General features: G+C 50.8%; 1 protein-coding gene across 5 annotated transcripts in view; it reads left to right on the top strand.

Moving 5' to 3' along the window:
- ATP10A (ATPase phospholipid transporting 10A (putative)) overlaps positions 1-14037 on the top strand; it is a 184216-nt gene that overhangs the window by 66063 nt on the left and 104116 nt on the right. For 4 of the 5 annotated variants that reach the window (XM_015459144.3, XM_059879245.1, XM_059879246.1 and 1 more), the window contains one exon: positions 9286-9502. In XM_015459144.3, the coding sequence (XP_015314630.1) occupies positions 9286-9502 (217 nt within the window). The remainder of the gene's footprint in view (positions 1-9285; positions 9503-14037) is intronic. The other variant, XM_010816883.4, reaches the window with a different exon arrangement.

The raw sequence follows: 14037 nt of genomic DNA, 5'->3' as shown, positions 1-14037 counted from the left end.
TCCAGCACAAAACTTCACCAGCCACTTGTGACGTGTTCGATCAGTCACAGCACCTTCTCCATACACTGCACGAATCTTCTTTTAGCATTTCAGTTGCGTTTTTACCTTTCTTGAAATAATAAAGCGTAATATGCCAGAAAAGTTGCTTTTTTCTTCCATCTTCATTATTAAAATGGCTACATGAAAAATCAGTTTTGATAAATTTTTTTTTAATTGCATGCTAATATGACAGCTGTCATAATTCAATCTTAACCTTTTGGACAACCTAGTATTTTCAGTATTGGTTTATGTGTTGTATAATTTAAAAGATAAGAAAAAAATGAGCTTTTGGCATAGAATTTTGCCAAATTGTCTTCCTTAAGCCACCGAATTGGGCTTCTCAGGTAGCTCAGTGGGTAAAGAGTCCATCTGCAATGCAGGAGATGCAGGAGACACAGGTTCGATCCCAGGATTGGGAAGATTGCCTCGAAGAGGGCATGGCAACCCAATCCAGTATTCTTGCCTGGAGAATCCCGGGCGGGCTATGGTCCATAGGGTCGCAAAAAGTCGGACACGGCTGAAGCGACTTAGCACACACGCAAGCAGGCCACACAATTGGGTGTATTTTCAAAACCAGACCTCCCCTAGGCCTCTGGGGCCCTGGAGTTGGGCAGATGTGGTCCTCACTGTGCCTCTTTCTGGGTGTGACTTTGGACAGGCCAGTCTGTCCATCCATGAGTGAATATTAGGACTCACTACCTTCTGAGTGAGGACTGTGTGTGTTAATAAGTGCCCTGCATGCTGCTTGCTCCTGGTGAGGGCTGCACTTGGTGGGGGCTCACCTCCCCTCCTGCTGTTCTGTTGTTAGCATGATGTTAACATGATATGTTGGTGCTGACGGAAACCTGGTCTCAGCCTCCAGCTGGTGTTGGCTGAAAGCCTTGTCCCAAGCCATTAAGCATTTGTGAACCTTGTGGAGGTGGCCCACTTCTGGAAAACATTTCCCCATCTTTCAAGAGACTGAACTCTCACTTAGCCAGGCAGGAAACATGCTTGAGTGGTAAACAGGTTTGGACAGGGAACAAGAAGGACCAGGGGTGTTTGGAATGGTGGCCTTTGATCTTAGGGGCTATGCCATATTCAAGTGTGTGCCACTGGAGGTTGAGGCGCGAAAAATACAGTGACCGTGAGCACACATTTGGTGATTGTTTGTCTAGGTATGAGCACTTGGCAGTGGCAGTACAGCCTCTGAACCCCTGCCTGTGGCAGTGGGTGGGCTCCAGGGTCTTGGACACGTGTTCATCCCTGGGCTTCCAGCCCCCTCCCTCTGCCCTGCCCGCCTGCCCAGCCCCTCACTAGCTTCCCCTGATGGACATTCCCTCCCTCCTCACTCCTGTCTGAGCTGATACTTATCACTGTTCTTTCTAGCCAGCTCTCTCCCCCGTAATCACCCTCATGGCGCCCATGGGTGGGGGTCCTGTCACCTTCATGTGAGAACCCCGAGGGCCTGTCTCTATCTACCTTGGTCTTCAGAGCATCTCCCACCAGCACACCACCATGCCTGCCAGCACTTGGACTCTGAATTGCTCCCAGCTGGACTGTGTTCCATTCCATAGCACGCCCACACCAAGGTGAGGTCGCTGGTCACACCAAGGCTGGAGACCTGGACACCCCGTGACTGACTCCTCTAATCATTTGTGGTGTCCAGTCATCACTTGTACAATGAAACTCCCTTGCAGGCTCTCTCTTTCCTGTTTCTGTGTCCCAAGTCTTATGATCTCTTTTGCTATCCCTTGCCTTAGCTTTGGTTTGGTCACTGCCCTTCTATCCTCTCCCTAAATTCCACTCTTTAATATAAGTAGTCCTCTTGGGGTGGGGTATGGGTTACCCTAAGATTTTTTTCATCCTTTAGGAGATAAATTCAGATGCCCCCTCTTCCCGGAGGCACTCCCAGATTGCCTAATCAAAACAAGTGTTCTTCCTCTCAGCCTTGAAATGTACTTAAAAATACAAATGAGAGAATTGTACTTTCTTCTTTAATCCCTTGTTTTCAAGTGGATCTGCTCAAATCTTAAAAACCCTCCCATCTCTTATTTTTCTTCCTCATTCTTTCCTGCCCATCCAAACCCAAGACACACTTCTTCACTGGTTGGTCTTGTTCAGGGAGAGACAAGTTTAGGGGAGGGAGACATCAAGGGAGGTGAGGGAGAGGTGCTTTATCTACCCCTGTACCCCCATCGCCAGCCCCTGAGCAGCATGTGGGCATGGTGAGGTGGAAAGGACGTGGGGACTTCCCATGTGTGGTTGTGAAAAGTATATGCAATTGAATTAAAGCCAGTATTTCTTGAACATAAGAAAGTATACAGTAAGATATGGCCACATAAAGTCAGACAATGTATCATTAAGTCAAATATGTATCCAAGTTATAAGCATTACAGACTTCTCATTCATTTCCTAAATTACTGAGAAGTGGAAGAGGCAGGCATCTCCAACAGTAAGATGTCCTGGGAAGTGGGCTCCATGCATGCGGCATGGGTATTTCATGGAGATGTTTAGAACAGTGGGCAGCCTGCCTCCTGGCTCCAACTGGAATGGTTGTGTCGTGTTACAAGGGAGGAGTCACCTGCTATGCAGAATCAGAAATCATCTTCCCCTCCCTCCTCCTTCCAGCCAGGAGGACGCGTATGTTCATAAAGCCATAGGCTGGGATGGAGAGCAGGACAGTGACAGCCCGGTCTGTCCCTGTAGACGGAGGGGCAGTGGGTCACCAGGGATGTTAACTGGTTTCTCAAATTTGGAATCTATTGTCAACTTAAAAAAACAAAAAATATTCTTTTGCTGTTAGGGAAAATGGTACTCTAATAACCTAAATGCAAATCCATTTGAAAACAACACAGTAAAGATCAAAGTAAAGTTCCCTCAATTCCCACAAGTGCCTTTTAAAAAAAACTTTATCAGTTTGGTTTTATTCCTTCTCTACATTGTTACCAAGTCCAAGCTCATACTACTTGCCACAGGACAGGCCATCAAATTGAGGAATGAATTGCTGTTATTTATAAAGCGGGCAGACCAAGAAGGTGGCGGACTCCTGCCCCAAAGAACCTGAGTTAGATTTGAGGCTTCTTTTATACTAAACAAGGAAGTAAAGTCAAACATTTCCTGGTCCTGGTCAACCTCTGGAGGGGAAGTGTTTGTTTCTTTCTCCCTGCAGTCATTCACAGGTGGGCCTAGTCAGGATGTTTCCTGTGAGAGCTAAACAAAGGTATTTTAGCTTAATGCTCACTATCTGGGAAGCAGGGTTTCCAGAGGTGGGCCATTATCATTTAAGCTTACAGGCAACATCTGTTTAGTGGTTAACTTGAAGCAAAAGCAATAGAATACAAAAGTTAAAGCAACAGATCCACTATGGAGTCAGATTTGTTGAAAAACCTTAGCCATTGCAGAGACAGGACCACAACTGGAGAGGGGCCATGAATGAGGCTGAACTGGTGGGAGTTCTGATACATTTCAAAGCATAAATCATTAACAGAACGTTTCTGAGCAGGAGTCCTTGAATCCAAAGAGCTACATGAAAGTAACAAAGCATCTTCAGGCAAAAACAAGCTTTTCAACTGCTTAAAATAATTCCTGTAAATCCTGTAACTCAGTTATCTCCTCTTATTGGAATTATTTTCTTAGTAATCTTAAAAACACAACTAGCACAAATAAATAGATTATCAGCCTAAACAACAGATCAAAAACGATGACGTGAGCTTAGAATTTTGTTTACTGCTTGTCTTTAAATAAAATTTGTCACTGGTCACTTTAATATTTCCTTATTTCTTCACCCCTGCATTGTACTGTTTTGCACAAAAAAGGCTCAGATAAGAACTGCAAAGCTCAGCAGGACTAATAATAAACAGGGTTAACTGATTGTCCCAGAAGAGGAAAGCTAATCATAGAACAGATCTTGGAAATTATTTAACACTTTCACTTTACAGCTGAGCAAACAAGAGGCCAAGAGGTGAGGGCTTTGGTGCAGAAAAACCAGCGGCAGTGTGTCCCTCGAAGAAAAGACTCAGGCCCCGTTTCAGCTCGGTCCCCTCCCCCACTCCCCGCCCCATCTCAGAAGAATCACAGTTTCCCACCAGTGGCCCTTGAACTCTTGAACCCTTGGGGGCAGACCCCTCAGGACACCTGAGAGAGGCACTCAGCTGATCGGAAGGACGGTTGTCATTCCCGTGGAGGGTCCCACCCCGCGTTTGTAATGGGATGATGTGGACTACATGTTTTCAGGTTTGCCCACGTTTTGATGTGTTATGCATACCCTCTGTTGGGCTCCTTCCTCTGTGGTTGGATTTTAAGCAGTCTTGCTCTGCATTCTTTTCCTGTGAGATAGTCCTTTTCTCATTTGGGCTCCCCTGGTAGCTCCGAGTTTTTCGCAGGTATACGTATTCTGAAGCTGAGTGTGGTTTTCTTGTTGGCTGCACCCTGCGAGGACTGCGCCCCTGGGCAGGGAGCCGTCTCTAGCTCCTGCCTCTGTGCAGAAGGTCAGGATTGTCTGCATTAGCTTTCTCCTGCTGTGTGATGAGTTACTATAAACCCAGCAACTGGAGACAACTCTGCTGTGTGCTGTAGAGTTGCCGGGAGCAGGATGAAGGCGCGTGCTGGCCAGGTGCTCTGCCCTGGGCCTCGCCCGGCTGCGGTCTGGGTGTTGGCCTGACATGTCTCTTCTGAGGCCTGGTCCTCTTCCAGGCTCACTAGATCCTTGATGGAGTTTCGCTCAGGTGCTGGTCGGCCTGGCCCCTGCTCTTGCTGGCTGAATGCCAGTGGCCCCCTGGCTCTGGCCACGTGGCCCCTCCGTTGCTCACTGCAGCTTTCCGTCTGACTCGCCATCTCTGCTTGAGGTCCAGTGTACAGGGGTCCTATGGTTCCGTCAGGCCCACTCGATGGCCTCCCTGCTAATGAGCTCGTAGCCCACTGATGGGGCACCTTCACTGCACGTGTAGGAGTGACTCCTGCGGCACCCCAGCTGACTCGGGGGACCGGCAGGGCACGCCCACTAGGGCTGGGGGTCTGGGGGCATCTCAGAATCCTGCCAGCCAATGAGGCAGCCCCTGCGCTCAGAAGGAGTATCATCGGGCACACTGCACGGGGCCACTTGTGCAGTAAGGTGCTGTAGGCAGATGCATAGTGTCTAAACCTTGTGTCTCAGGTGGATGCCCTGGCCCCTGGCAGAGTGCAGGTGCCTGCCTGGTGGAGGTTAAAATTCAGGAGTTCGCAGGGCACCCATGGGTGGTATACACTCCTGAGACTTTTCCTGTACAGAAGGGTGGTTGCGTGTCTTGTCCACCCTAGATAGCATCCACCATGACCTGAAGAAACAGAAGCCGGTCCTAAAGCATTTAGCTGCTGCTTCTGACATCAGTGCTCTTAGGAGGCCGTGTTGCTGTATCACTGGGGTTCATTTCTCTCTTCCCTGCGGTGCTTCTCCTGTGCACAGAGCAGCTTGTGGGGTGTTGGCCTGTGCAGGAGGCTCCCGGGGCCACGCCCTGAGTCCCCTGGCCCCTGCTGCCCCCTCTTCCTGCTCTCCCGGCTGGGGGCACCCGTCCAGCGGGAGTCAGGGAATGGACATTGTCAGGTGCTGGTCCGCTCGTGCTGCCGCGATGGTGCACAGACGGGGCGGCTCACACACCAGAAATTTATTCTTGTCCTATCTGGAGCTGGATGTCCCAGATAAGGCGCTGACAGGACCTCTCCCTGGCTCACCCATGGTGGTCTCTCCGTGTGCTCACATGGTCCCCCGCACACGGATGCCTAGTGTCTCCCCCTCTTAGAAGTGCTCCGTTCGTGTTGGACTGGGGTCCCGCCCTGTGACCTCGTTTAGACTCAGTCATCTCTTTTAACGACTGTATGTCCAAATACAGTTGCTGGGGCTACTTACATATAATATGTATGTTATATGTATGGTATCTGTTATATATGTGTAGACATACACATGTAATATGTAACACGGTATATACATTATACCGTGTATGTTACTTTATGATGTATATGACATATCTATAATGAAAATGAGTAAGAGTGACACAGGCAGGGATGTTACCGGATCAGCGTCGGGTGCAGGCTTGGTGCTGGAGCTCCCGCTGGGGCAGTCGGCGGGGCCGTGGGGCTTGCGTGAGGAGTCTTGGTCTGCAGAGGAGAACAAGCTCTGTGCCATATTCGGCCCCAGGTGCCTCCGGAGCCTGGGTTTCCCAGGTCCCCGTGAGCTGCAGGGCCTCTCTCCTTCAGGCCCAGAGTGGCCTGATGCCGCTCGCTTTGTTCTCGTGCCTGCAGGCGTGGGGGCCGCTCCTGCCAGGACGGGCACTGAGGTCTCGCCGTTGCTGTTTCCAGGGCGGGGGTGGTGAGGGCTCCTCCAGACTCAGAGCCTCCACAGTAACTTTGAGAAGTTGCTGTTTTAAAGACATGCTCTGCTGGAATGGGCAAGCTAATGTTCTAAGATTTCAAGGCAGATGGACAGTGACTTCGTGTTTGACAAGTTCTGTAAATGGAGCATGGTGAAGATAAATTGAGCCAGATGGGGTTCCCTGCCCCGGCCACCCATCCCCAGGGCAGGGACCCAGTCTCCCAGCAGCCGCTGTCACTCTGGGCCGCACAGCTCTCTGAGAGTGTACTGTTGCCTCAGGGACTGCACAGGGACATAACTTCTGGATACTTTCTCCAGGAAAGGACACAGGCCCTTGAGATGCCTCTGTGGCTTCTGTGGGAAGCCGACAAAGGGTCCTGAGGAGGAAGAAAGACTGAGAAGCTAATGTTAGAATGTTTCTAATGGTAGAAAGTCAAAGTCTGACCTTCAGAAGAGAAAATAGGAACACAGTTAGGTGATGTTTCGTCTCAGTCCACTGGAAGGTGGTCAGACTGTGACGGCGAGCGAGCAGTGCCCTCGGGCGGGCCGGGGGACTGTCCAGCTGGGGGACGCTCATCTGAACAGTGTCCTGGCCTTGGAGGGGATGCTGGGCCGGGAGCCCCATTGGTGGCTGCAGGCCACAACCCCCAGGGGGCGCTGTCTAGTGCTTTGGTTTTGCATTTGGCTTTTACTTTTTTTGATTTCAACAGTCACCGTTCCAAAAGTAAAAGGCATTAAGAACAAGTAATAAACATGTACAAGAAATTACAAGAAATGAGTTTCATAAATTGCAAAATAATATCTTACAATTTAGATAAGCTGGTCAAGTATTATTTGAATACACACCATGTTTGATAAAATTGCATTACCTCTCTTCCTCTTTTAATATTTGTATGTACACCTTGCATTTAGTTTTGAGGACAAAGTTGTATCTAATTTGTCTTTGTTGGCTCTGTAGCAACCAAACTACTGTGCTCATGAATTAGAGGAATGCAAGAAAACAGAGGCTTTACAACAGCTTCTTCAGTTTTCAGCACCTGGACATTTGCCATGGGTGCCCTCAGAATAAAATATAAGTCTGACACTCAGGACTGGTCGCCAGAACTCGGGAGTCAGGTGAGACCCAGACTCACTGCTGAATTGGTCTCTGAGAACTCAGCTGAGGAAAGTCACTTTATGAGACAGGGGCCACTGAGAGGGTGAGGGTGCAAGTGGAATGTGTTTTAGGGCTCTTTATTTTCCTGACAATATAGCCCAGAGGATTTTTTGATGCAGTTTCCATCATGTAGAATGATATCTTGAGATAGAGTCTTGGTTCTTTGTTTATTTATAAATGTGGACAAGACTGTCTCCAATGAACTCTTAAAATGTCCTTTGTAGGATTAATGAGCTCAATTTTCCAGAGTAAAAAATCTAAGCAGAAATATACACATAATGTTTTCATCCTGGTATCTATTAACCAATGGTAACTAACAGATGCTGAAAGCTGAGTGTGGTGGCAGTGTTCTGAGTGATTATCCACTTCATCTTGAGTGACATGGGGAAGATCCGTTCTGTGGGCTCCATCCTGCAGATGGTGCAGAGATTCTACTATCTGTATCTGTGACTTTGTCTTGTGTCGGGACCTCATAAAAGTGAGATTGTGTAATAGTTGTCCTTTCGTGACTGACTGATTTCACTTGGCATAATGATCTCCGAGTTCATCCATTTTGTAATGAGTCAGAATTTCCTTCCTTTTCATGGCTGAATAATATTCCACTATATTCCCTTGTGGCTCAGCTGGTAAATCCGCCTGCAATGTGGGAGACCTGGGTTCAATCCCTGGGTTGGGAAGATTCCCTGGAGAAGGAAAGGCTACTCACTCCAGTATTCTAGCCTGGAGAATTCCATGGGCTGTATAGTCTATGGGGGTCACAAAGAGTCAGACAGGACTGAGTGACTTTCACTTCACTTCATGTGGATTTATGACATTTTGCTCATCTCTTCATCTATTTTTGGGCATTTGGGTTGTTTCTACCTTTACGCTACAGGAAGTAATGCTGCTATGAACATGGGTAGGCAAATATCTATACAAGTCCCTGATTTTAGTTCTTTAGAGATACATACCTAGGAGTGGAAAATTTAGTCATTTTATTTTTTTTAATTAATTAATTTTGACCAGGTAATGGCAGTGGGATCCCAGTGACTGAACATGCAGCCTCTGCAGGGAAGTGCTGAGTCCTAACCACTGGACCACCAGGGAAGTCCCCAGTTTAACCATTTTAAAGTGAATAATTAAGTGGCATTTTGTGTGTTTAAAGTTGTGCAACCATGACCACTACCTAGTTCCAGAACGTTTTAATCACCCCAAATGGAAACCTGTACCCAGTAAATAACTTCTCCTCATCTCCCTAACCCCTAGAGGGTGGCCACCACGAATCCATATTCTATTGCCATGGATGCCTGTTCTAAATATTTCATGTAATTGGAGTTACACTGGTTGTGGTCTTCAGGAATCTTCTTTTTAAGTGCTTCTCTTTTCAAAATAATTAATTTTTGGTCGCCCTGGGTCTTTGTTGCTGTGTGCAGCCTTTCTGTAGTTGCATCCGCAGGAGGGGAAGGTGTTCTTCATTGTGGTACATAAGCTTCTTGTTGTAGAGCACAGAAAATGGCCATGATCATCTCGGTCACGGCACACTGGCCTAGGTTGCTCTGTGGCATGTGGAATCTTCTTGAACCAGGGATTGAACCCGTGTCCCCTGCATTGGCCGGCAGATTTTTACCTGCTGTGCCAGGAGGGGGGTTCTCAGCATTTCTTATTATGGAAATTTTCCACATGCCAGAGCGTGGCACAGAGCCTTCACCGAGCTGCGTGTGCCCGCCACCCAGATGTGGCCTCAGTTGGCCTCCTCCAGCCTTGTTAACCGCCGTCTCTTTGCCAGGGAGGAGGAGCAGTACGTGAACCGGTTCTGGAAGGAGATCCGCGTGGGAGACTTCGTGCGCCTTCGCTGCAATGAGACCATCCCTGCGGACATCCTGCTGCTGTCCTCCAGCGACCCCGACGGGCTGTGCCACATCGAGACAGCCAACCTGGATGGGGAGACCAACCTGAAGCGGCGCCAGGTGGTCCGAGGCTTCTCTGAGCTCGTAAGTGACCTGGTGCGTTCTGGCCCCGGGGACTGCATCCCACCGTGTCTCCCGAGTGGGCCTCCATGCCTCTGGGCGCGTTCATTTCCTGTGAGAGCAGGTCCGCGCCTGAGTGGGGCCGAGGGTCTGAGCGGACCTGGCGTGTTCCGGCCCGGGGACTGCGTTCCGCCGTGTCTCCCGCGTGGGCCTCCATGCCTCTGGGCGCGTTCGTTTCCTGTGAGAGCAGGTCCACGCCTGGTTGGGGGGTGGGGGAGCGAGGGTCTGGGCGTTCACTTCCTGCGAGAGCAGGTCCGCGCCTGGGTGGGGCGGTCGGACTGCCCGGGGGCGGGGAGCAGTCTGGCTCTGGGAGTCTGGGTCCACTGTCCACTTCTCAGACTTGGAATGGCCTTCACGTCACTGGGAACACTTGGGCCTGGCCGACTGTTGGCGCATTTCTGCCTGTTGCTCTTGTTCTGACACAGCAGAAGTAGCGACCTGGCCGCAGCATGCGGCTTAGGAATCCCTCTCCTCAGGGATGTGTCTGAGGTCACCCGCATCCACCCGGGTCCATCTGCGTTACCGTCTCTGACTGGATCCTGTCTGGGAGGAGCGTCAGTCCAGCTCAGACATGCTAGGCCTGTGAGGACTGAGAGGTAGAACGGGGGGCCGGGCCCAGCCCCGGTACCCACCAGCAGCCGGTGGCTGAAAGCTCAGAGCCCTCAGGAGGCTCCCTCCTCTGTTGCCCTCCAGGCCTGTGCAGAGGAGACAGGGCGCCGACCTCAGGGGCTGGCAGGGATCATGATCAGGATCATGGCGGCCCTTGTTCTGACACCCCACTGCCTGTCTCTGTGCATGTGGGCCTTGCCATCAAGGAAGGAAGGTTTAGGAAGCACCTGAGACAGTGTGCTCCTGTGTTTCAGGAAGGCCGCCACTGAGGGGTCTCTTCCTCTGTCGTTGCCCTGTCTTCGTGAGCTCCTACAGAGGAGCCAGGCCTTACAGTCAGCACCGAGGGGTTCTGGAGCAGTTGGCTTGTTTTATAGCCTGGGGTGTCCCTGGGGCACTGTTGGCATCTGCGGTGCAGTGTTCATCGTGCAGGGTGGCTGGGGGGTATCCCTGGCTTCCGCTGTGAGTGTCCGTGCCGTTTGCCCTTGGTTGCTGTGCCCACCTCGACACATTTGCAAAGGGCCAGATGGCCTCCCACACCCTGGGGCCCTCGCCAGCCCTGGTGGCAGGACTTTCTGAGCCTGATGCTCAGACACCTCCTGCAGACCCCAACTTCCTCACCATGTCCGGACCATTGTGCCCTTGCTTCCATCCACTACCCTGATCTCCTCGTTTCAGGCTCCTTTTGTGCCAAGAATGTTTTTGTGAGTTGCTTCAAATCTTTCTTGCAATGAGTCAAAGCATACATAAACATTAAAAATGGTATTTTTAAAAACGGGATCGTCTCCTCCCAGATCAGAAGAGTTGATGGCAGGGCTCGCTGGGCACCCTCGGGGCCCAGCACTGGCCCCTCCAGTGCGCTTCAGCTTCCTTATTGATCGTGCTCCAGGGTTTGGTAGTAAGTGCACAGGGCGAGCTTACCCTGCCCCACATTCCCCCAGGCTCCGTGTGCCTCTGCTCTGAGGCCGCCTAACTCCCAGGCCTAACCCTGGTCCCCAAAGCCTGCAGTTTGTGAGCCCTTTCCAGGGTCCAGCCCAGCGTGGGAACCACCCCTGAGGTCAGCAAGGATGGGCTTGGATTGGAGGGAGGCGGTGACGACACAAACTCCAGCTCCATCCTGAGAAGTGGCCAGTGTGTGCAGAAGGTGCGTGTAACATAAACAGACGCACCTGAGCATCTAATGGATGAAAGCTCAGACACTGTGGGACAATCTGGTGAAACTGCAGAACTGGAGAGCAGAGTGGATCTGTTTGGATGGCGAGAGGGGCAGAGCCAGGTAGGTGCATCTCCTTGGTCAGCTCTCCTGAGTGACTTTCTTGTTTCCTATCATCTGGTTTGTTCAGCTGCTAAACTCAGTAATATCTAAAAGCCTCCTCAACCCACTTTTTTCCCAAACGAAAGCTGGAACACCTTACTATTCATTGGTGCTTTGTACAAATGTGTAATTTGTAAGATGGATTGGATGTTGAAATTCCAGGATGGCCACAGACGGATGCATCCTTAACCTACCTGCGTAGGGCCTGTGTGTGCCTGTGGAGGCCAGTGGAGCTGAGCCAAAATTAGGAACCTGAACCATTTTGATTTATTAAAAAAAAAAAAAGGTCTGTATTAGCACCCAGATTCTTCAACATGCACACTCTAGTCCCTATTATTAGTATATTTTTTCCCCTTTCTGTTTTTTTCTCCCCTTCTTTCCCTAATGTCCAGAGGCATTTTTCTGGTACCTGAATTTTTCTTTATACAATATTATTCTGAAATATATGAACTTCCCCATGGAAGCCTGACAATTGGAAAACCAAGGTTCAGCTGTAACGCTACAATGTCAGGAACATTTCAGTCCTGTGTATTGAGATGAGGTTTTCACAGATGGAGTCAGCTGGCATCTCAGGCAGGTTTTGAAAAGCTTATTCCTGTCCAATACACAGTAATACTGTCCCAAGTTGATGACAGCTCTGTTAAAAGTGGAGGCCCTTGGGGGAGCTTAAATTAGAGCTATTTGAAAAACTTAGGTGAAGAATAAGAGAGGGCCTTGACAATCATGCAGGGTCTGGGTGCATCCACCAGGGTCTAGTGAGGAGGCAGAAACCACACCTGATTTAGGGCAAGTTTGATGTAAAGCAAGAATTCCCCATGGGGGTTGCACAGTAAGAAGTAAAGTGACTCCCCAGAATCCAGAAGGGCTGACAGAACAGCCAGTGGTCCTGGGGCTGAGACAGCGTCCAGGGAAGAGGCCCTGAAGCTGAGCCTTGCTCTCATGGCCGAGCTCGTGGACGTCCCTTGTGGGATGGTAGGAAAGCTACTGGGGGCTGTCCCAGGGGCTCAGCCCTCACGGGAGTAGGGAAGCCTTCCGCTGAGAGGCACTGGGGCATGATGCCTGTGGGATGCCAAGGGTGGTGCCATCCGCTGAGAGGTGCTGGGCATGATAAATTCAAGATGCTGAGGCAGGTGCCATCGCTGAGAGGTGCTGGGCATGGTAACTTTGGGATGCTGGGGCAGGTGCCATCACTGAGAGGTGCTAGGCATGATGCCTTTGAGATGCAGGCCAGGTGCCATCACTGAGAGGTGCTGGGCATGATGACTTTGAGATACCGGACAGTTGCCATCGCTGAGAGGTGCTGGGCATGATACCTTTGAGATGTGGGGCAGGTGCCATCGCCGAGAGGTGCTGGGCATGCTGCCTTTGGGATACCGGGGCTGGTGCTATCCACTGAGAGGTGCTGGGCATGGTAACTTTTGAGATGCTGGGGCAGGTGCCATCCGCTGAGAGGAGCTGCTGGAGTTGGGTGCTGGGGATGCCCCCTCTGTGTGTGACTCCTGCTGCTGCCGTGAACAACTGCCAGAGGTGACTCTCTGGACAGCAGCTCTGGGGGTCCCAGGCCTGTGCATGAGAGGGGCTCAGGACTTGGTGCAGGGGGCAGCAGAGCGGGCTAGGGCCCCGGTCCCCTGAGCTGAGAGTCCCGGAGGCCAAATGCACTGAGCGGACTGCTGGCGCCGCCCCCATCCTTGTTGACAATGAGAAAGTGGCTCCTCTTCCCACCCTTTCCAGTTTCTGAAGTCGTTTATGAAGAGCTTGTTTGCCAGGAAGGATGCTGAGAAAGACAGAAGTGGTCCACACGCTGCAGGGTCTGGGCATTTAAGGTGGTGGGCCCAGGCCTGCTCGCCAGCAGATGCTCGACACTGAGCAGTGAAGAGACGCCCTTGAGGGGACGGGATGGGAAAGGGCCTTCCAGAAGGCCAGGGAGGCATCCAGAAAGAGGCCGTGAACTGCATTCTGAAGGCGAGGATGGGAGGGTCTGGGAGCCAGGGAGTGTTTTAGGCAGTGACACAGGTCAGATGATGTCTCAGAGGTGGACACAGCATTGTATTTACTGAAGAGTGTTCACCAAATCATACAGAATTCAGAGGCTGGAAGCCCAGCATGATGACAGTGAGGTGGGGTGCACGTGTGGCCTGCCCAGATCCCCGGGTCAAAGGACAGGGCTCCCGGACACCTCCAGCCACCCAGCCGTCTCGGCTCTGGAGAAGGAAATGTAGATATTGGCACTTCAAACTGAACATTTGGTTTAATGTTGGGGTCATGTAAGTTCCCTTGTGGTTAGGACTCCGTGCTTTCACTGCAGAGAGCCCGATGGTTCAGTCCCTGGTTGGGGAACTAAGATCCTGCAAACCAAAAATGAAAAAAACGAAGTTTGGATCAAACTGTCAAATTGGCATTATCCACGAAATAAAAGGGACTCCAAGGCTGACCAGGAGAAGGCAATGGCACCCCACTCCAGTACTCTTGCCTGGAAAATCCCATGGACAGAGGAGCCTGGTGGGCTGCAATCCATGGGGTTGCTAAGAGTCGGAGACGACTGAGCGACTTCACTTTCACTTTTCACTTTCATGCATTGGCGAAGGAAATG

The sequence above is a fragment of the Bos taurus genome, chromosome 21 (genome assembly GCF_002263795.3).
Source record: "Bos taurus isolate L1 Dominette 01449 registration number 42190680 breed Hereford chromosome 21, ARS-UCD2.0, whole genome shotgun sequence".
Taxonomy (NCBI): domain Eukaryota; kingdom Metazoa; phylum Chordata; class Mammalia; order Artiodactyla; family Bovidae; genus Bos; species Bos taurus.
This window is presented reverse-complemented; position numbering and strand designations above follow the sequence as displayed.